Source organism: Python bivittatus, unplaced genomic scaffold, assembly GCF_059951505.1.
Source record: "Python bivittatus isolate LINGU-HERP-01145 unplaced genomic scaffold, Pbiv_v1 ctg000400_np1212, whole genome shotgun sequence".
Classification (NCBI taxonomy): Eukaryota; Metazoa; Chordata; class Lepidosauria; order Squamata; family Pythonidae; genus Python; species Python bivittatus.
This window is the reverse complement of record NW_028277073.1, coordinates 10512907-10535147: the sequence shown is the minus strand read 5'-3', so window position 1 is coordinate 10535147 and position 22241 is coordinate 10512907. Positions and strand designations below refer to the sequence as shown.

General features: G+C 38.7%; 1 protein-coding gene across 6 annotated transcripts in view; it reads left to right on the top strand.

Moving 5' to 3' along the window:
• Window positions 1–22241, top strand: part of SGMS1 (sphingomyelin synthase 1) — a 72341-nt gene that overhangs the window by 42241 nt on the left and 7859 nt on the right. For 5 of the 6 annotated variants that reach the window (XM_088144414.1, XM_088144413.1, XM_088144411.1 and 2 more), the window contains 2 exons: window positions 16334–17175; window positions 20121–20238. In XM_088144414.1, coding sequence (XP_088000540.1) covers window positions 16553–17175; window positions 20121–20238 — 741 coding nt within the window. In that variant the 5' untranslated portion in view covers window positions 16334–16552. Of the gene's footprint in view, window positions 1–11022; window positions 11141–16333; window positions 17176–20120; window positions 20239–22241 lie in introns of those variants that run through there. The other variant, XM_088144416.1, reaches the window with a different exon arrangement.

Sequence of the window (22241 nt, the reverse complement as noted above, 5' to 3'; positions counted from 1 at the left end):
ATCTTGGAGAAGTTACATATTCTTGGTTCTAACTACTTACAGCTTTTATGGAATATTTTACACTTTTTTATGGTTTTAAGGATATACATAAACTGCCAGGAGTCCATCTGGAGTCAACGATATATAAATAAGTACCATAATAAATAAATATCCGGTTTCCTATGTGCGAGCTAGGAATAATAGCAGCCTTGTTTCTTTAAATTTAGATTTGGGGATTCTAAATGCTCCTTAGTTCTTAGGTGAGAAATGGTATGTAATATCTACTGCACTGGAAGGACTGTTTTTATCTCATTTTCTTTTAAATAGGACTTTGATTTTGTAGAAATCCTATTATTCCAATAGTTTGGATTTATGTATGTATTTTTAAGACTCATATGGCTGCCTATATTATGAGTAGTCCCCAGTTTAAGAAAGAATTCCATTCCCAAAGTCTGTCCTTAAGTCGAATTTGCATGTAAGTCGGAACAGTACTATTGTATAATATTGTATAAGTAGTATTGTATAATTAACTTTATAGTTTTTTATTTATAATTGTTTTTATGTATTTATTCTTTTTAATTGTTGTACGCTGCCCAGAGTCACTTTGTGTGAGATGGGCGGCTATATATATATATATGATTGATAGATAGATAGATAGATAGATAGATAGATAGATAGATAGATAGATCACTGTGTATTTAACTTGAATCATTGTGTATTTAATTTGAATTTTGCTACAGTAGGCTCCGTTCTTAAATCTATAATACAAACCAAATAAAAACACTTCATAACCTTCCCACCACGGCCCCAAAATAACCCATACTTCATATGCTCATCCCCGTCCTAGCCCAGTGCTTAGGGAAACAGCCAGTTCTTAACAGCCTTCTGGAAGGCTAAAATCTCAGGCTGTGTCAGGTTCAGCCCAAGAATCACCAGGTCCAGAATTCAACTCAGCTCCTTTATTAGCTTGCACCTAATAGACAGAATCTCACCAGACTAACTAATCCCCCAACAATAGCAACTATAACCATCATGTCCTGGGGGGGGGGCAGTCTCCTCTTCTTGACTTTCACACAGTCCATCTGGGGGCTGAGTTTCCTTGGAATGTCTCTCCCCCGCCCTGTAACCTTGAAACTCCATTCCAGAATCCTCCCCACTCGTGCCTTCCATCCCAGGCTGTCAGATCTCAGGCAGGAGGCAGTTCTAAGCAGTAGAAAGACAGATTCCTTTGCTCTCTTTGTTCATACTCATGGGTATGTTAATGAAATGATTACTCCACATCCACTGAGAATAAAAAGAGTGCGATCTTTCATTTTTCACATTTGGTTGACGCTTTAAATAGATTTGTGAAAAGGTCTGCGACAGGCCAATTCTTTCCATGCTGGTTCAGTTTTAATCTTCCCCAGTGCATTTTCGGAACAACTTTATAACTTTTAAGTTATGCTTCTCTTCATTTTGGAAAACAGGTTTGAGCTAGAGTGTTTTGTCAATTAATTTTCAAGGGCTTTGCTATTGTTGGAGGGTGAGTACAGATAGGAACAAAGCCAAGCGCGCACACATGCAACTAAGCAGTGAACACAGTGCTGTTTATTTCTATTCAAGTTAGTGCAAAATATATTTACAATAATTCTAGTGATAAGGGTTTATATTTATATATTTATTATAAGTGTGTGTATGCATGCATGCATGCATCTGTAATATGTAAGTTAGACATTAGCAAAGTCTAACTATAAGTACACTAGCAGAATTTTAACTAAATGAATCCAGCCTCTATTCCTTTACTTCTGAAACATTCAGCTGCTAATTTCTACCCTTTTCCCACAAGTACTTATCAACAGCCTTAGGAAAGCTAACAACTTTGCCTGCCTCCCTGACTGTAACTATTGCAAAGCTTATTATTCTTACCCCTGAACTCAAACTTGCCCAGTTCTCCAGCACCTGAATCACCTGGCATTTACTCTGCCACTCTCTATAGTCCAAGGACTCCATTTTCCTTTCTGCCATCTCTTTGCAGAGTTCTCTTACTTCAGCTGCCTCAAGCCCCTTCTTGGTTTCTTCTCTTTGGCTGTGGATGGTCTGGCTCCTGGCTCCCCCAGCTGTTGCCTCCTCTGTTCCACATCTTGTGGGATTGTCTTTCATTCCAGCAGCATCTCCTGCCAAACCTAGAAGACCCCTCCTCCCCCCCCCACCTGCTCTGGCTTCTTTTATATTTCTTTCTTTGATAACCTAAGTGCCAGCCTGCAGGTGATTCTGAGGAGCTGAAGTTTACTTTTTCCTCCTTTCTTTTGTAATTGCCTACAGGCCTAAGTTGTGCACCTGACAGATTGTCAAAGCAAAACTTGAGAGTCGCACATAACATTTTTTAGTTTCAGGGCAGCTCATCCCTCCACATGACTTTATTTCTTCTATCTGTGTTTGGTTTCTCTGCCTGCACTGTGGCTTCTCTCACAGTTTGGGGTCTGGATTGATGTCTTTTCATTTTCACTGACCAGATTATAGTCGCTGCTAGCTATAAGGGAGTGAGTGACATTGAGTTATTGGGCATTTCTAGTAGTGATTTGTTACTCGGTCAAGCTGTTTGTCCATATACATAATTGATAGGTGATTTGTAACATATTTTTTGAATTTTGTGCATGATTTTGGAGCATTTAATCTAATGCCCATAAGATGTTAAAATTTACATAGAGTGTTATGTTATTTTGTGTTGCGTTTCCTTTTATACTCAAGTGTTTCTGGGAAAGCGAAAGAGGAGATAATATGTTGATGGCACAAGGAAGCCCCGCATTCTTCTCCATGATAGGAATTTGAGAAGAGAATATCCTTCATGTGATACAAACATGGAAAGAAAGGAAGTCACCTTTAAATAACCCAAGAGTTGCATCAGATGAAATTTCTCATTAAAACTCATACTATGTTAATACTCTTAGTCTTTGAAGTAGCACATGATTTGTGATGGCATTGTTGCAATAGGCTAGCAAAGTTATCCTCCTGGAAAATCAGTTGTGCATTATATTGCTTGTGTTCCAACCTCAGGTCTGTGCTAGGCCATGTTAATACAATTGCAGGGCTCTCTCTCTTTCTGTGCATCTATGTCCTTATATCTTTTAAGTTTTGTTTACTAGATCTGTTTTGTTAAGTAGACTGTTGCTAAGGAAGCTTATACTACACAGTTAACCCACACATTCTTATTGCTTTTCCGCTGGTAGTTATGGCAGCTCTTTACGAATGAATAATGATTTCTGTGTGCTGAATCTTACATTCATATGCTCATAAACTGGTTTGTTATTCATTCAGTTTGTGTCTAGGTGTTTGATGGTATGGGACGGAGGGAAAAGCAGTGCACTGGCATTCTAGAATAGGAGACCTTGGGAGGAAAACAAAAACAGATTTGGCCAAAAGCATGGTTGGAATTGGCAATTGTGCAACCCTTTTACAAGGCTGCTTATCTACTGACCAGGTTCTTCTTCTTCAGTCTCTTTTGTGGACTGAATATCATGTCCGGGTCTGCTTTGAAAAGTCCAGGGATTCACTTGCTGGAGTGATGGTGACTTTTGCACTCTTTTAGTCCTCCCAATTCACATTTTAATGTGAGTATTTTCCTAGATGAGGAAGGGGTAGTGGAGGAGTATTTTTAAGTATCTTCCTGCTAACCAACACCACTCCCTCTTCCCATATGATGGCTCAGTATTCAGAGAGGTGGAAAACAAAGGAGAACATTGGTGTTAGAAATATATTCTTTATTAAACCAGAAGTCCCAACACATTTTTAAAGAAATACTTCTTCGTTGGGGAATTGGGAAAAAAAAAAAGAAATATAGAGGAGTGCAGAGATAACCCCAAAGAAGGAATGCAAGGGTGGTTACATAAATATCTACCTAGCCTAGAAAGAAAGGAAGGGGGAAAAAGAAAACTCAAGATTGTCCCACCTTAATTCTCTTCGGTATTAGCAGAGTGAGAATCTCCATCAAACTTTCAGGAGTCAGTTATTTATTATACCTTGGAACAATAAAGTAGAGTTCCAGTGGTCCTTGTAGAGTCTGTTTCCTGACTTGGCCTACCTCAAAGCACTGACATGAAATGATGTGTTTACAATTTATGAAACCAGTTCCAAATATATGTAATTATATCTCTTCATGTTATTCCATTCTTTGGAGATACATGCAGATGTGTGTGCTTCCGTGTGTGTGTTTTCCTGAATATTTTACTCTATGTTTTATGTATTTCTAAGAATACATTGTTTCTCAAACCAATGTTTTCCTCCTCATTTTCCACGTCTTTGATTAGTGTGTTTCCACTTGCTGCTCAATATTCAAACAACCTTTCATCTGGTATGTCCATACTTTTAAACATAGTTTCCCATTCATATTTTTTCATAGCTTTCTTGTGGTCTGTGGCTTGCTGTGATTATAGAAATGTAGGATATACCACATTTAAAACAAGGTAGGGGAAGCAGGCACAGGATGGCTTCTGAAATTACTGTCAACCCTTTTACCAGCAGTTGCTAGAGGTGGCATCTGTATTTCCTTTTATGGAATGAAGTACGGGTAGTCCTCGACTTATGACCAGAATAGGGACTGGAAAATGTTGGGCAGAGTGATAATCACGAACACTCCTGTTTGTGCAGAGCGCAGCAAAAGCTCCAGGAAAATATTAGCCATGAAAGCAAACACAATGCAATGTCCATTTCTTGTTTCCCAAAGAAATCCAGTCAGAAAATATATACTAACTGGTGTTTATTGATAAAAATGCAAAATTCCATAAAATGCAAATATCATACAAAATATAAAGAAAAACACATCTTCTCATTTAATGTAGCATCCAAGACTTATTAGCAACACAAGCTTAACAAAATCTCTAGCTACAAACTCTTAGAGAAGAGGTACACTACTTGGTACTTTGTTACAACTATGTAGCCCATAAAACCTACATAGTGGCTAACGCTAAAACAACTAACAACTACTCAGAGAGGCTGCACATTTTCCTCTCCTTGTATTATAGCTCTATGCCACCCCCACTGGGCACCTAGCATACACACACCAATAGATGGCAGTAAATAGCACAATACACAACACACAATAACAGGTGTTTTTCACATGATCTCTGTAGCCAAATAACAATTATTTGTTATTGTTGTAAAGATAAAGGGATGAATCCTTTCCCATGAGAATGAAAATCCTGACAGAAAATTCATCATTAAGCAGTGCGGTCATTAAGTGAGGCATCACATTTTACAGCATTTTTTGCAGCAGTCATTAAGCAAATCACCATGGTTGTTAAGTGAAACACATGGTTGTTAAGTGAATAACACAGTCATTAAATGAATCACACAGTTCCCCATTGATTTTGCTTGTTGAAAGCCAGCTGGAAAGTGATCACATGACCCCAGGACACTGTAACCATTGTACATACATGCTGGTTGCCAAGCGCTCGAATTTTGTTCACATGACCACAGGGATGCTGTAACCGTTGTAAGTGTGAGGACCAGTCATTAATCACTTTTTTCAGCACTGCCATAACTTTGAATGGTCGCTAAACGAATTGTCATAAGCTGAGGACTACTTGTTGGGAAGGTGTTTGTGTGCACATGTGTGTGCACTTTCTTCTCAGTTGCTAATCAGGAAGTGTGTAGACATGTTGCTTACTTATATCTGCAAAGGTCTAATCAGAGTGGGTATAAATATGTTGCCTCTTTTTGGGTGGGTGTTTCTGCTGTGTTTTCCTGTTGCAATTCTGCTGTCTGTTCCTATTTGTTGCATGTGTGCACTGGTAAGCACAGGAAGGGCTCCATGTGTTCTGCTCTGGGTCACATGATTGAGTGGGTTTAGAACAGACCAACCACTAATTAACTGCCCCTCTCATAGGGATGAATTTGAGGATTTTTTTCTGGAATATTTTTCTCCACATCCCCCACTTTCAAATTCAATACAGGTAGTCCCCAGGTTAAGAATGAGTTCCATTTCCAAGGTCTGTCCTTAAATTGAATTTATATGTTAGCTGGAACAGTATTATTATATAATACTGTATAAGTAGTCTTGGGTAATGAACTTGAACCATTGTGTATTTAACTTAAATCATTGTGTATTTAACTCAACTTTTGCTACAGTAGGCTCCGTTCTTAACTATGGGTCGTCCTTAAAGTGGGCGTTCTTAACCAGGGACTACCTGTATTTCTTTTGCTGGTTTATCCCCCCACCCTAAATTTGGTTCTATTCTATTTTTGGAGAGTTATCCTGCAGGTGGATAGACAGAGTCCTGAGCCCCTTTATATGAATTCTTTCCAACACTCTGAGCGTTTGAACTTAGCGGCAGTCTGAATCAGCTTTCCCCAGTCAGGTGCCCTTCAGAGGTGTTTGACTACAGCTCTCATCTTTCTTAGCCAATCACCTGAAGCTAGCTGAAAGTGATGGGAATTACAGTGTGCTTAGGTGGGGAGGTCTGGTTTAAATCATCAGAGCATCTGTGTTGTCAATTGTGATGCCAACCATTCCCCAGTGCTTCCAATAACGGATGAATCATCCAACACAAATAAAGTATCACAGGAAGCAACGAGGGAAGTGTGACCTCTGGGGGTAGCTCTGGTGATAAAATAAAACCAGTTATCTCAGATCCGTTGGGTGTGTACAACCGCACTGAAAGCTTAATGGTGTTTTTTTTTTTTTAAACGTCTTTTGTCTTTCTGAAACTTCCCACCCAGTCAGGACTGTTAACTCTATGGTTAGCAAATTGTAAACTGCAAAAACAGCAGTTAGATGGGGAAGCATGAAAGATTTGCTCTTTTTGGTGGCTTCCTGTATTTGTGTAATTGCCTCCTCCAGAATGCATGCTCCGGTTCTGCTTGTAATCTTTTGAATGAACAATTAACATTTGTAAACAATTGAAGGCTGTTTTATTAAGAGTAGCTTTAGTCACCTTTCATAGTAAGATTTTTCCTTTTGTTTGCCTGCTTGAGGTTTTTTCCTGTATATTTTAGCATTCAGTGTTTACAATGTACTTCTTTTATGTTTTGTTTTTTCTTCTTGCATATTATGGTTGGTTGTACCGTCAGTCAGATGTTTAGACTGGATTTGGCATTTTTATCCACTTCTCAAGTCCTTCCCAAAGACCTGGGATAGGCAGATGTTGTTTAATAATATTAAAGGTATCGCTGCAGGACGTAAGCTGTTCCAAGTAAAGCTGCCTTTTGCAATTGACTGATGGGGATTTTGTCAATGCTGATGGTGTTCAAGTGGCGCTCCAAATGATTTGGAATTGCACCCAAGATGCCTATTGGTACTATCTTTGCTTTCTTTTGCCACAGTTGTTCTACTTCTATTTGCAGGTCTTTATGTTTTGTGATTTTCTCCAGTTCTTTCTCTTCTATTCTGCTGTCTCCAGGTATTGCAGTGTCCACTATCCAGACTTTTTTGTCTTTCTTATCAACAATTGTTACGTCTGGGGTGTTGTGTGGCAGATGTTTGTCTGTTTGAATGCTAAAGTCCCAGAGCACTTTAGCTTCTTCATTTTCTATTACTTTGTCTGTTTTGTGGTCCCACCAGCTCTTGCTTGCAGGCCAGTGGTATTTCTTGCAGATATTCCAATGTGCCATTGTTGCTACTTTGTCATGCCGTTGTTTGTAGTTAGTCTGTGCAATCGTCTTGCAGCAGCTAACTAGGTGGTCCACTCTTTCTTCAGTTTCTTTGCAGAGGTGGCATTTGCTGTCTGTTGCTGTCTTCTCAATTCTGGCTTTACATGCATTTGTTTTTAAGGCTTGGTCTTGTGCAGCCAGAATTAGCCCCTCTGTCTCTTTCTTCAATTTTCCTGCTCTTAGCCATTGCCAGGTCTTGTTGTTATCTGCTTTGCCTGCTAGTGTTTTTTATGTACTGGCCACGTAATACAGGTAGTCCTCAACTTACAACCACAATCAGGACTGGAATTTCTGTCACTAAGCAATGCAGTTGTAAAGCAAGACATCACGTGACTGCATCGCTTAGTGACCACAATCCACCTTGCCATTGTTAAGCACATTTCACTGGTTGTTAGCCAAGGACCCACCCCAATCCAAGCCATTCCAGGCTGTGCACTGTCTTCAGAAAACTGCCCTGTCTTTCTGAAGGCTCTGTGCTGTCTTTGGAAACCTTTGATTGTATATTTGGACAATGTTGAGCAGCAATTCCATTTCAGTTGGTGTTTTCCATACCACTCCAGATTGTCCATGTAAAGGAGATGGGATAGCCTGGGAGATGTTTTTGATGTTTGATAGCCATGGCCTGACTTGTTCAGTATTGTTGACAGAGGAATCAATGCAATGACAAACAGTAGTGGTGATAGTGAGTCTCCTTGACAGATTCCTCTCTTGATGTTAACCTCTCCCAGTCCATTGCCATTGACCAGCAACTGTGTCTTCCATTGATCTTTGCACAGAGCTTCTGATGTTTCTACTGACTCCTGTTATTTCTAGGCACTTGATTATCCAGTCATGTGGCAGGGAGTTGAATGCCTTCAATCAATCAATCCAAGCTACATTCAAGTTGGTCTTCCTTCTCTTAAGTTTTCCAAAATCATCTTGTCAGTTAGGAGCTGATCTTTTGTCCCTCTGCTGTTTGGACAATTTCCTTTCTGCTCAGATGGAAAGAGCTTGTTTTCAGCTCGATGCTGTTAGTCTGCATCAGCTATCACACCAGTTAGCAGGTTGAAAATTGTTGGTAAGCAGGTAATTGATCTGTAGTTGCTTGGTACTGTCCCTTTTGCTGGATCTTTCATTATCAGGTAGGTTTTGCCAGATGTTAACCAATCTTCAATTTTACCTCCTTGCAATATGTTGTTAAACTGCTTGGCAATGAGTGAATGCAGACCAGTCAGATGTTTCAACCAAAAACCATGCAGTTCATCTTCATCTGATGCTGACCAGTTCTTGATCTTCCTTGCCCTTTTCTCCACCATTTCTGCAGTTATTACAAGTTCTTTCATTTCAGCTTCTTTATTCTTATCCACCTCCTTTATCCAAGCTGCATTCTTATATTTCTTTGGGTTGTCTTATAGCTGCACTCAGAATTGCACTGTTTCTTCTTTGTCAGGAGTTGACTGGTTCATTGCAGTCTCTCCATTGATGGATTGGTAGAAATGTTTCTGATTTGACTGAAATTGAAGATTCTGCCTATAGTGTGCAACTTGAGCTTCATATCTGCTGATCTTTTTGGCTATGGCTGTTATTTGCTGCTTTATTATTTCCAGTGCTTCTTTGAACTTCCTTGTTTCTAGGTGATATTTCTTGATCAGGTATTCTTTGGTCTTCTTGTTCTTCAGTTTCTTTTCTTTCATCTGTTCTAGCTTGCTTGCATCTGATCTTAGCATGTTGATCTTATTTTCCAACCTGATCTTCCATTTTGGTGGTGCACTGTTTGGCTTTTTTTCTTGTGTGTTGATTTTTCACCCGAGATATTCAGTTATAATTGCAGCTGTGCTGTACATTAGTTGGTTTGTTTCTTGCAGTGAGCTGGTGCTTAATTTTGATATTACAGTATTGGCATCTTTTAATACTTGTGCTAACTCTTTCTTTGTAACAAGCTTCAGTGCAGGCAACCTTATTCTGTTGTTTCTGTGTTGTTCTAGAGGCTCAGTTATTCTTTGTTTCAATTCCTCTTGTTTTTAGTTAGAGGGCTTTGTTCTTTCTGAGGAAAAGACAGAGGAGAGGGTGCCTGGTTTGGGAATGAAAACAATTCAGTAGTTATGCCAGCTTCCTCTACTGCCGACTCCTCCTGGTTTGCCTCTACACTCTGAACTACTTCTGACAAGGCTTTGATTTCTTTGCCCTGGTTAGACCTTTGCAGTTCTTCCAATTCTACTTCTGTGAATATATTCATATTATAAATCGATGTTGATCTGCTAGCCTCTATTCTGTTATTTCTGATTCTGGATGCTGTTCTTTCCAGAACTGGTGCATTCTTTTCAGATATCCTCTTTTTGTTAGACTTGATTTGTAATAGCAGATCATAATTTCTTTGTTTTCAGTCTTTGTATATTTGTGACTGGTAAACAACGTTTCTTCCAGTAGTCCTACAGCTGCTGGCCCTGGTTGCTCAGCCAACAGTCATGAGTCCCGTAGCCCACTTGTAACCAGATGTCCAGGAACTAGAGCACCTAGCACGGTCCTTGTTGACCAGGGTGATGACCGATCCAGTATAGATTTCTGTAAATTACATCTCACCATATTGTTTATGGGAGAGACACTCTTTGTCTGGCTCCTCTGATGAGACCTGTCTGGTATGGTTGAACCTCTGGCATAGTTCTCATCCTCCTTGGAGCATGCAAGCCCCACAACCATGTCAAGGTAGTGCCTCACTGGGGGTGGTTGTTATTACTACTATTACTATTACTTTACATTTATACGCCTCTTTTCTGCCTTTTTTAAGCACTTAAGGCAGTTTAGTTAAGGAAAATATAGAAAATGTTGTAGAAATCAGGGAAATAAAACTATTTAAAACCAGTAGTTGCCAAACTGGGTACAGTACATAGTGATGGAGGCATGTAACCCACAAAATTAAGTCCAAATCTCTAAATATATCTGTGTACCCTATTTGACTTACAGCAAAACTAGAAGTAGCCATTTTCCTACCAACCCCAATTTCTTCAAATGGGCATTTTAATTTTTCCTTGTTTAGTTTTTCCAACTTTGAAAAAAACAATAACAAAAGACTATTCTGTCCTTTAGAGATCTATCTGTTTCCTTTATCTTTTCTTTCTGGGTGAAAAGAAGAATATCAGCATGAACTAATCTTCTTTTTCAGCAGCCAGACCTACCAAATGAGTTTTGTTTACTTAGAAATTAACTGCACATTGTCTCTTAGACTAAAAGTCATGTGATAAATAAAGCAAACCCCATCTGTGCCCCAAGAGTAATTGCTATACAAAGAAGTTAATTGTCTTTTTCACAAGTGTAATCACTACTAGCTCTTTTCCCCAAGGTTATATGCAGGCTGCTTTAGCATATTTGAGAAGACAGCTTTTAGGCTGCTGTATCCTTCTAGTTATAAACATAAGAAAGAAGTACATTTTCTCCCCCATGGACTGTATTTCTGGATTACCATTGTGGACCGGTGATTTTCTCTTCCTAGAACAGGACCAACAATAGGAGCTCATTGGGGACAATATAATAATTCAGATCTTCATACATGCAACACAGAAAGGTATGTATGGAGAAAGTACTGACTTTTAAAGCTTCTTTTAATTTCAGGATCCCCCCCCCTTTTTTTTTAAGAAATTGCCCTCAAGATTTAACCTATGCCAGGAAGAAAGAAATCAGTGGTCTTGTATTGTAGTAGCTTGTGTATTGAAAGAGACAAGTCTGTGCATTGTTGTTCTCCTGTTTTAGGCACATTACAGCAAACAGTTCATCCCACAGAATTTAGCGCAGGCTATAGTGTAGTAAAAACTCTCCTTGTCTCCTCAGCCTTTTCCTGGCCCTCATGTCAGTTCCACTGAAGGCAGATGTGTTCTTCTCCTTTCCTTTACAAGAAAACACTTAGGGTGTAAGATAGAGATCTTAAACTGGAAGTTGCTGATCTTGTTTCTGTAATTCTTATAACTCTGTGAAGTGGATCCAATTTTAACATGATGTCTTTTTAAATTCTGGGTAAAACATTATGGTTCGTTCACAGAAATCTGCCATGCTGAATGTATGAGGGTCAGGAGCATCCTATCTCTTTCTCTCCCCCAACCAGTTGGCAGATGCCTGTGATGCCATCAGTAGGGTAGAAGCGTTAGTGATGAAGCAGTATGTTGAGCTTGTTTTATTTTAGAGGCATTAAAGAATGGAAGTGAGTGAAGATCTTTGGAAGTTGAACTACTTAAAGTACCCCACCATGAGTCAAGTTTTGCTGCTGAAAATTGGTCATTTTGCCACTAAATTTTGGTGGAATGTTCTTGAGATGCTGGGCCGTAGCAAATGGTCTGCTGAGCATGCATGCCTGATCTATTCCCTTGAGGGCTTACAGCTGTGGGTTTGAATTGAGTTTGTCATGGAAGGATTCTGTGGTTATTTCAAAGCAATTATGATTGTTTCTATAAGCATCTCTCAGAGGTCAGGTGCTTGAAATTATAGCAAGTATAGACTCCTGCACCATCTTCTAGTCTGCTTTAACTTCATATATACATTGGCGGAATATGAGCTATCTGTAACCAGCGAAAAGATCTGTGGGATACCTTAAAAAGAGGTTGATTCAATGTGCAGCTGCTTTGAAAGAGACAAATTCCACTCTAGATATCTTTAAGACAGATTTTAAAATTGTCAGGATTGTAATTTCCCATACAAATCTGTAACAGGTCTGCATTTGAGATACTGTGCACAGTTCTGGAGACCACATTTGATAAAGTGGAGCTGAAAAGGTGCAGAAGAGAGCAACTGAAATGTTCAGAAGGTTTGAATGCTTGGCCTGCAAGAGAAGGCTAAATCATCTGGGTTTCTTTACTTTGGAAGAAAGACAGACTAGTGGGAACAAGTTTGAGGTGTATAAAATCATGCATGGAATGGGGAATATGGATTGGGAGAATTTTTTCTTCCATTAGGACCACCAGATTGGAAGGAGACTTAGAATAGATAAAAAGTTATATCAATTAGTGCATGTTAACATATGGGATTCATTACTACATGACATGGTGGCCACTAACTTGAAAGCCTTTAAAGAGGATTGGATAAATTCATGGAGGACAGGTCTATCAAGGGCTTGAAGACTTTTTATGACTCAATTTTACCTCTGGGTTGGGAATAGCTTGCTTCCAAATACAAATTGCAGGGGGAAAAAAGCAGGAGAAGGATTTGTCCCCACTACCCTCTTGTGAGCATCCCAGTGGCATCTGGTTTGCCACTATGAGAAACCAAATGCTGGACTAAGATGGGCTTTGACATGATCCAGCAGAGCTATTCATATACAGGTAGTTCTTCTTTAGCTACCACAGTTGGGATTGGTAACTCAGTCATTAAGTAAAGCAGTTGCTAAGTGAAACTGCAGCTGTGCTTGTGATCTTACTTCAGCTTTCCTTTGCTTTACAGACTTGCGAAGGTGTTGTAACTTTGTATGGTTGCTAAACAAGGATTACCTGTATTATTTTGTTTTTATACTATTGTATCCAACCCAGACTACTTTTCATGATTTATAAGTCATGCTTAGTTGTGGCCTATGTTAACTCTCTGCTCTAATAGGTTGCTAGTAACAATTATTTGATCATTTCCACCTTGTTTTCCCTTAAAATGTATTTTGTTTTAGTTTTCTGTTCTCTGAATGTCCTTAATTAGATAAATGGGGGTTATGTTGTCTGATTATTTTTGTATTTTAATATTTCATTGAAAATGGTGCAGTGTCCATAGAATCTGAATCCAGAAGTTGAATGAGTAACAATCTCCATTTCTCACAACTCTGTTCTTATAAAATATATATTTGATATTGTTCTGCTCATTTCCATATCCAGTGTCTGGATGTTTTACTTTCATTCCCTTCCCCCCAGATTTTTTAACATTGCTACAGCTGGAATCCTAGTTCAGTCTTTTAACAGAATGTTAATTGTTGCTTCATAGTAAATTCACATTTGGATGGGGGGATGGAAAGGATTCATCATATTACTTGCCGCTTAGTCTGATTCTAATTTTGTCATTCTTGGATTATTATGCAAACTGTTGAAGAGAGATTTTTGCTAAGTTGCTTGAAAAATATTTTTCTATGCCAGCTAATGTCACCCTTCATATTCCTTCATTATCTTTACTCATTTTTCCAAGGATGTCAACTTTTGGGATAATATTTTGGCACCATAATACTACTTTAGAAAGAAAAGTAGTGCTTGTATTTTCATTGTAGTATGTCATTTTAACAGGGATGGTAAACACATGAATTTAATCACATTCAAGAGAAATCTGATTTTCAGTATTCTTTCAAACAATGACCTGATTAACGATTTGAATGTGCATCAATCAAGGCATCCTCTTCCCATGTGCTAAGCAATAACATAATCACTTTGCTTCAGAATTTTTTAATGTTCTCTATATTTCTGGAATTGCTTTTCTTGAAATTAGGATTTCAAGGAAATCCAAAGCAGTTTAGGAATTCCTTAGGAAATGCAGACATTTTTAGGGTGTCACTCATGTATGCAAATTTCGTTGTAGGGATGTTGATATAGGGAACAAGGACTGGGTTGAAGGAAGCGATACGTGCATCCAAATCTCATTTTTCAATTCCTGGAATGCTCATACATTAACCTCATTTTCTCAACAAGTGTCCTTCCAATCATGAAGGACTTTTTATCATCTCTTTTTGTTTTGATTCACTTTCAAAACAGTAAATGCTAAATATATTTAGCTGGAATTGTGTCTCAGTGGAACTCACCTTTAAGTTAATATGCTTATCATTCAAAGGTATTCTCTTATTCTCTGTATTGTTTATGGTTCAGAGGAAGAAGAGGAAGAGGCAGCAACAAAAAGCCTTCATCGCTAACTCTGACTTTGAGCTCCTTAATTATATTTAACTAGAATTCCACTTTGATTGGAATTTTCCTCAAAGAAATTCAAGTAAATTTACATACATAAAATCATAGTAGGCATATTGTTATGTGCTCTTTCTAAAATGTCTATTTCTTCACTGTAAATTCAGTGACATTGTAAATTTAGTTTTGATGAGTATCATTCCCATTTCAAGTAAGAGATGCCTACGTGGTGCAATGTTGCATACGCTAGCACATTCTGGAATCTTTCTTGATATTCTTGCAACAGCAGCAGTTTTAAGGAAGGGCTGCCACAGGGTAGTAGATTCATCTGTTTGAAGTCCTTCCTCCTTTCTACAGCTACTGACTGGAAGTAGGAGGCTACTGGAATTCAAGAAAGTGGAGGGGCCATAAATAGTTGTTATTCTGCTATGAAACTCTCTATACGGATTAGTGTTCATGAATAATCGCTAGGTATTCACAGAATATCTGCAGGCTTTTCTTTTTGCTTTGCATAGCTTAATCTTTTGTGAATCATTGTAGTAATTTTAAGAAAATTGGGCATGGCTGGATGGTGTTTCACAAACTTTCCCACCTACAAGATGACTTCTTACTTTGTGAACTAACAAGAGCTATGAAATTTCCATTTGTGAGTGAATTCATTCTATGCAGAAATTAGAAGACTTTGCATATACTGTATAATTATTGCAGGGAATTAAATCTTTAAATTCCTCAGTGCATGAAATGTTTAGTGTTGTATTTTATATTTAGAATAGAAGTATACTGAATCAAACCTGAGCAAGAAACAGTATCAGGCTTGATTGTTGGGACACTCAGATTACAACTGTGGCCATATTTCAAAAAGATTAAAACAAAAATATACTTTTATTTTAGAAGATCAAAAAGTAAAAAAAAGTTCTCTGCTATCCTTATTGCGTTTGATAAATACTGCACCCCTACATTTGACTTTTTTCCTGGACCAAGAGGCTTGTTGGGTTGAATATAATAAAAGTTATTATATATTAGCTTGATATGTGAACAACAGTGGGGAAAACGCCCAAAAATATGCTAATATTTCAGTTATTTGCATTTATGGTCCTGACTGAAATTGTTACTGAGTATAAATTTTACAGGTTTATATTATCTGATGAGGGCTATAACGAAATATAAAGAATTAGTTATATATTAAATAATACAGTGTGCATGTTCTGTACCAGACACTGTGCTACCCAAGGTTAGGATAATCTTCAGGAAATAACATTAGGAGTGTAAAACTGAATTCCAAAATGCCCTCTGTCATGTTAGATAGAGAGAGGCAGCCATCACAGATTAAGGGGCACAGCAATAGCAGTGTTTCCTGGGCATTTCTGCTGAGACACTCCGCCCCAGGAGCTCCTTTCCTTCTCCTAAGTTCATGCCCTGCTGCCTCCCTTGTATTCCACAAATAGCACCATTTTGAAAGATTGCAGCTAAATCTAACTAACAGGGAGGTAGCTAGCCCAGACAGCAGGGTTACAGATTAGGCAGAGCAGGGAATGAGCAATGGTGAGGCTTTGGTTGCCCTCTGCTATCTCATCCCACCCACCCATTTAGGTGCAATGAAGGATGCTGCTCTATCATCAGGATAAAATAAAATCTGATTGCTTTGGCACCTAAGATGTAAATGAGGCTGTTATCTTGTCCATCAGATCAGGTAGTCAAATGCCTGGACTAGCCTTTATTCAGATGGCTTGGAATCAAGCTGTTCATTAGCACTGATTGACTAATGGTATGAACATTTAAAAAAAAAAAAAGAGGGAGAAGCAAATTGCAGTTGGTTACATTCCAGTACAAATTGTCTAAATAGAGGATGTTTGGATAGAAAGTAAATTATTTCCTAATAATGTCTTTCTCTTCGTTCCCTAAATTATCAGGAACAAGCCAACCGCAGATGCAGAATGAAGATACCACATTTTCAGATTTATACTGCACAATTTGAGGCTGTTTTGCATCAACCTGTAGAACTGGTTTCTGCTGTGGCTTAAACAGGATGAACAGACCAAAGAGGGACTTTCTGTTCTGCAAAAATAGTGACAGTGACAGTTGTCCTCCTTAAAGTAATTTATAAGACTACATGCAAGCATTCTGAAGAAATGAAAGAAGTCGGGCTCTGGTCACGCAAGGAGGTGGCAGATTGGTTGCTGGAGAATGCTGTGCCAGAATACTGTGAACCACTGAAACATTTATCTGGGCATGATTTGATCAATCTAACCAAGGCAGATTTTGAGAAGCCCCCTTTGTCACGAGTGACTTCTGACAGCGGACAGCAGCTTTTGGACATGATAGAGACTTTGAAAATAGAACACCACATAGAGGCACACAAAAATGGGCATGCCAATGGCCACCTGAGCATCAGCACAGAGGCCCCGACCAGTGAAAATGGTTTCAGCAAACCCTCCAAACCGAACGGGGTGCCAAATGGCTACAGGAAAGAAATGATAAAAATCCCCATGCCGGAGCTGGAGCGTTCTCAGTATCCCGTGGAATGGGGGAAGACGTTGTTGGCTTTCCTTTACGCCCTCTGTTGTTTCACATTTACCACAGTGACAATCTCATTTGTCCATGAACGAGTACCTCCCAAGGAGGAGGAGCCACCCCTTCCAGATGTTTTTCTTGATTACTTTAACCGGGTTCAATGGGCCTTTTCTATCTGTGAAATAAACGGCTTGATCCTTGTAGGACTCTGGTTAGTTCAATGGCTGTTTTTAAAATACAAGTAAGTAGACAGGTTACGGTTGCTCCTGATCTTATTTTTATAGATACTTGTTTTAAATTGTGATTTTCTGTGTCAGTGACTGTACTTATTAGTAAGTGTGGGTCATAAAAGTATTAAAATATATGCAAAGGGACTTGTGAGTAACAAAGACTAGAGCAATAATTGAATAATATATGCTTAAGAATACTTATTTAAAAGATGTCACCCACTAATCCAGCGTTGCCCATCTGCAGTGAACAGAGCCATTCTATCTTCATCCCTAGTGATGCTATGGTTCTTCATGTTTGCTTTGTTGATGGCCAAGGCAGAATTCATGGTTCCTCGACTTGCCTATAGGAAGGTTGCTATAGTATGTGCTTTCTAAGAATGTCCTGGAACTTCTGTAAATCTTGGAGTCCCTAAGATAAGAGAGGAAGGGTGTCAGTGATGCCTTCAAGTGTGTGAGGAAGAAAATAAAATGGAGATCCAATTAGATTCTCCTACATGGAGAACTGTTTTGTCCGGAGAGGCATTATGACTCTTGCGTATCTCCTGCAACTCAGGAGGCTTGGGGAAGCTTTGTAGTACAGTATTCTGGGGTGGGGCTGGGATATATGGACTGTAGGAAAGGGAAGATTATCATTATGCAAACTCAAGAGTACTTCTTGACCTCATCATAAGATTTGGATTTTGCCCCCTCAAAGAAACAAAGTATAGTCCATACAGCCTCCGTAACATTGCACTGGGTTTTTTTTTCCTCATTGAAAGTTTTCTCAGGACTGTTGTGATTTTTCCTGAGATAATTGGCAGATTTCATGTATGTGTATAGATGTGTCTTGAGTTGGAGATGGCAGATGATTTTACACCAGATAAAAGGTTATAAAGGTGGGTAAAATAGTTCTCAAAACTGGCTTATATCTACCTGAAGACTTTTATAATCTGGTTGTGTTTATATTTGGCATCTAAAGCAAGTATATTGAAATTTGGAGTTCAGTTATAAATAAAGAGAAACCAGTGGAGTTGAAGATTTAATTAAATGACACAAAATGAAGCTAGCAAACATTGGCGGAAGAATGATTGAAAGCAGCATAAAGTTGTTAATCCCATTAATTTCAATTTCTTTAGGTTTGCCATATGCTGAAAAATATTTCCCCTGGTTTTAAAAGTAAGATTTTGACAAAATGATTGAATAACATTGGATTGTTGTCTTTGCTCTGACATAATGTTGTGTAATAAAAATTGCATTATGTGATTTGTGAAGCCAAATATTTGTTATGCAATCTCCAACTTGAAGAACAATTTGAAGTGCTTACTTTTGAAATATGACAATGTTTTGAGGGAGAACATCCATTAATATTTCATATAATGGTCTGGATCCAAAAAAGCTGTGTTATTAGTTTTATTCACTAAATGGAGGATTGGATAACAGCTTCCCTACATATTAGAGCCAAGTACTTTAGAGTCTTGCACAAAAAGATTGTAAAATGGCATTAGTGGTGAATTATATACTGGCACTTCAATAGAAAACATCTGAAAAGCTTTCCCAAACTAGATCTTTGGAATCTGTTTAGCATGATGTTATACCTGATATTTATTTTAAACATATGTGAATATGAATATATATGACTGTGTTCAATTGGCTGTTTTTGTATGTTGCCATACTACATAGACTTATTAACTGGAATCCCATCGATTTCAGTGACTGCCATAGGTATGCTAAACCTGGAAACTGTCTCTTATTGATAATAATATTTTGCTATCAACAGTAAAGTCTCTTTGAGTTGAGCTCAACTGTCCCTATTTTTATTTTTTGGTAACAGTATGAAAGTGGTTTCTTATTGCCTCCTTAGATTTTTTTTTTAAACTTTCCAGTTTAACTTTCAGCCTTGGTATCTTTGGGTGGTCACCAATCCAAGTACTAGCCAGGTTCTAAGCCTAATTAGCTTCTACAGAACATCCAAGGTTAGCTAGGTACTACTACCCAGCTGGGCTTGTTATCCTCACTTTTTCTTAAACTGGAATGTTGTCTTCTAAGGCTGTTAATAAAAATTCAGAATATCTTACATGAAATAGTTACTAAGATAAAATTGAAGAATCTGAGGAAATGTCTTTGATGTTGTGTAATAGTTAAGAATGTTCTAACTTTTAAGCTAGTCCAGAAGAAATAGGAAGGGGCCTTAGAACTAAGTATTAATTACATATTGATAAGGCAATAGAGTAGAGCCTCTCTCAACATGAAAATATTTATTTAGTTATTAAGCAAATAATTTTTTGATGTCAGTTAAAAAAACATGGCAAAAGGTCTAAATGGGGACTAAAGGTAAAATAACTAACCTAATGGTTAGGAAGAGGAACTAGATTTTTCTTAATATAATTTGTCTTGCTCAGTTTTTTCACCTCTTTCTCTCCTAAAAGTAAGTGCACTACCCTTAACTTGTGTGGAAAAAACGAAATCTGCACAGTGAACTTAAAAGCCCATAAAAACTTAAAAGCCCATAAATGGGGGATAAATGCATTTATTCTATTGGAGAAGACCATGAATATACATACAGCCTCTTGACTATGAATATGCATACAGCCCCTCTGCACCATACGATCCCAGATTTCAGACCATACCGCGTTCAGTAGCTTGCATCTCTTTGGGAAACTGCCCATAGTTCTGTTTTTAGTCATGTAGAAAAGAAGAACCAGATTTAATGTAGAGACAATTTCAAGAATCTTCTTATCCTTCCCCCAGAATTGCTGCTAACATGACAATCTTCTTGGATCTATTCTAGTTCTGTGAAGTGGGAATATTTTGCTTTATTTGCTTTTAGTTGTTTTATTACCTAAATGGAATAGATAACGTCTTGTTATGAAATGCATAGAGAAGATCTGGAGCAACTCTCTTTTTATTCTGAAATACTTCAAGCTCAGGAGCACTTCAAATGATACCCAATTCCCTCTACCTTTCCCCCCCCTTCTAGGTCTATTATTGCCAGAAGATTTCTTTGGCTAGTTGGCACACTGTACTTATACCGGTGTGTTACAATGTATGTAACTACACTCCCAGTACCTGGCATGCACTTCAACTGTTCTCCAAAGGTAAGCTTTTTCTTTGCTATCATTATCTAACATCTTAAAAAAAAAATTCTTAGACATTCTGCAGTATATGGAATAATGAATTTCTTACCAAGGGGAATTGGCTGAATGTTTTTCACAGCTAATCAGTACTGGTTATTGCTCAGCTTTTCTTTCTGTTGCTCAACCAGATGAACAGGTTCTGTCAGGATTTAGTTCAATATTCCCATCCTCCTGTCACAACTTTTAGTTCAAAAGCAATCATCAGGTTATCTACTGAAATCAGTCCCATGTCTCATCCAGCCTCAGAGGCAAGAAAGGCTGTCACAATTGATCTCATTCCTTAGGAAGGCTAGAGCGGGATGGCATATGAATTTCCAAGGTATTGATAAATTCTCCAGTCACCATATCTGAACATAGTCTGATAGAAATCACTGGAACAAATTTAGGGTAGCATCCTTAATATTTGTTCCACAATTTAACATCCAGAGAATTGCTTGACAGTGAGGAGAAGCACAACACAGTTGGATACCTCCTTTGGATACATAGATGCAGATCTAACCAGGGCCACTTAATAATTGTGTTTTCTGTCTAGGCCAAAATTTCAATTAGACAAGGTAGAAGAAGACTGCCCTCACTCTCATAGGACCATTACTATCAACAGCTTTCCAGAAGGCTAATTGGGTGGGGGCCCTCTGAATCTCACAGGAGAGGCTGTTCCAAAGAGTCCAGGCAGCCATGGAAAAGGTGCGTCTCCGAAGTTCCATCAGATGGCAACATTTAAGGGAAGAGGCCTGGAATGTGCCAATCCTATCTAACTGATAGGTTGGGCAGATACACTCAGAGAGAGGCAGTCCTGCAAATAACCTGGCCCTGTGCCATTTAGGGCTTTAAAGGTGACAACTAGCACCTTAAATTGCACCCAGAAAGCAATTGGAAGCCAGTGCAGTTCACATACCAGTGGTGGGCAGAATATGAAGGACCTAGAACTGCATTTGCTGCTGCATGCTGGATCAGTTGCAACTTCTGGGTGGTCATCAAAAGTATGTTACGGTAACTAAGATGACTAAGATTTGAGTGACGATGAGCAAGGCCTCCCAGGGCAGGAAAGGGCACAATTGGTGAACACACCAAACCTGTGCAATGGCCCCCATAGTCATGGCTGGACTTGAGCAAGAGCTGCGAGGCCAGGAGTATCCCCAAATTATACACAACTCTGTCTGGGGGAGCGCTACCCGATTGAGAGTCAAGGATGACAACTCAGAGAACTTCAGGGATGCCAAAACCCAAAGCTAGTCTGTCTTGCCAGGGTTGAGTCTAAGCTGGTTCCCCCTGATTCAATCCCTCACAGCCTCCAAGCACTGGGTAAGCATTTGAATGGCATCACCTGCCCAGCATGGGGTGCAGATGGATAATTGAGTGTCATCTGCATACTGATGATACTGCACCCCCATGCTGATGAATTGCCTCACCCTGGAGTGTTGTTTAGGTGTTAAATAGGAGAGAGGAGAGACCAGAGCCCTGAAACACCTCATGCAGAAGAGGCCAAGGAGTGGACCTCTCTTCCCTATGAGCACCGACTGGAACTGGTCATGGAGGAAGGAGAAGAGCTCCTAACCCCGAGAGCCAGTCCAGAAGGATACGATGGTTGATTCTTGAAGGTTCTGCTGTTATCTAGCCACTCAGTGCAGGAACTCAAGTGTCTGAAGAGTTATGAATCAAGCCATGCCTGCATGAGGTCTGACAATACCACAGTGTGACTCCTGTGCTTATTATAAACTGATCTTAGTTATTCTAATATAACCCCTAAAAGAACTGTGACAATTTCCTGAATTACATGATGTACATAGGAGCTGATTTCTCCACAACCATGAACATTGTTGAGTTCTGTAAGCCACCATTTTTATAAAAAAATAGATTTTAAAGAATATCACTTATGAATATTTAATGGGCACTTAATCATTTTAATTTTATTTTATCCAGTGGCCCTGTAACTGCTGTGAGATATTTTCAGAGATGGCCATAAA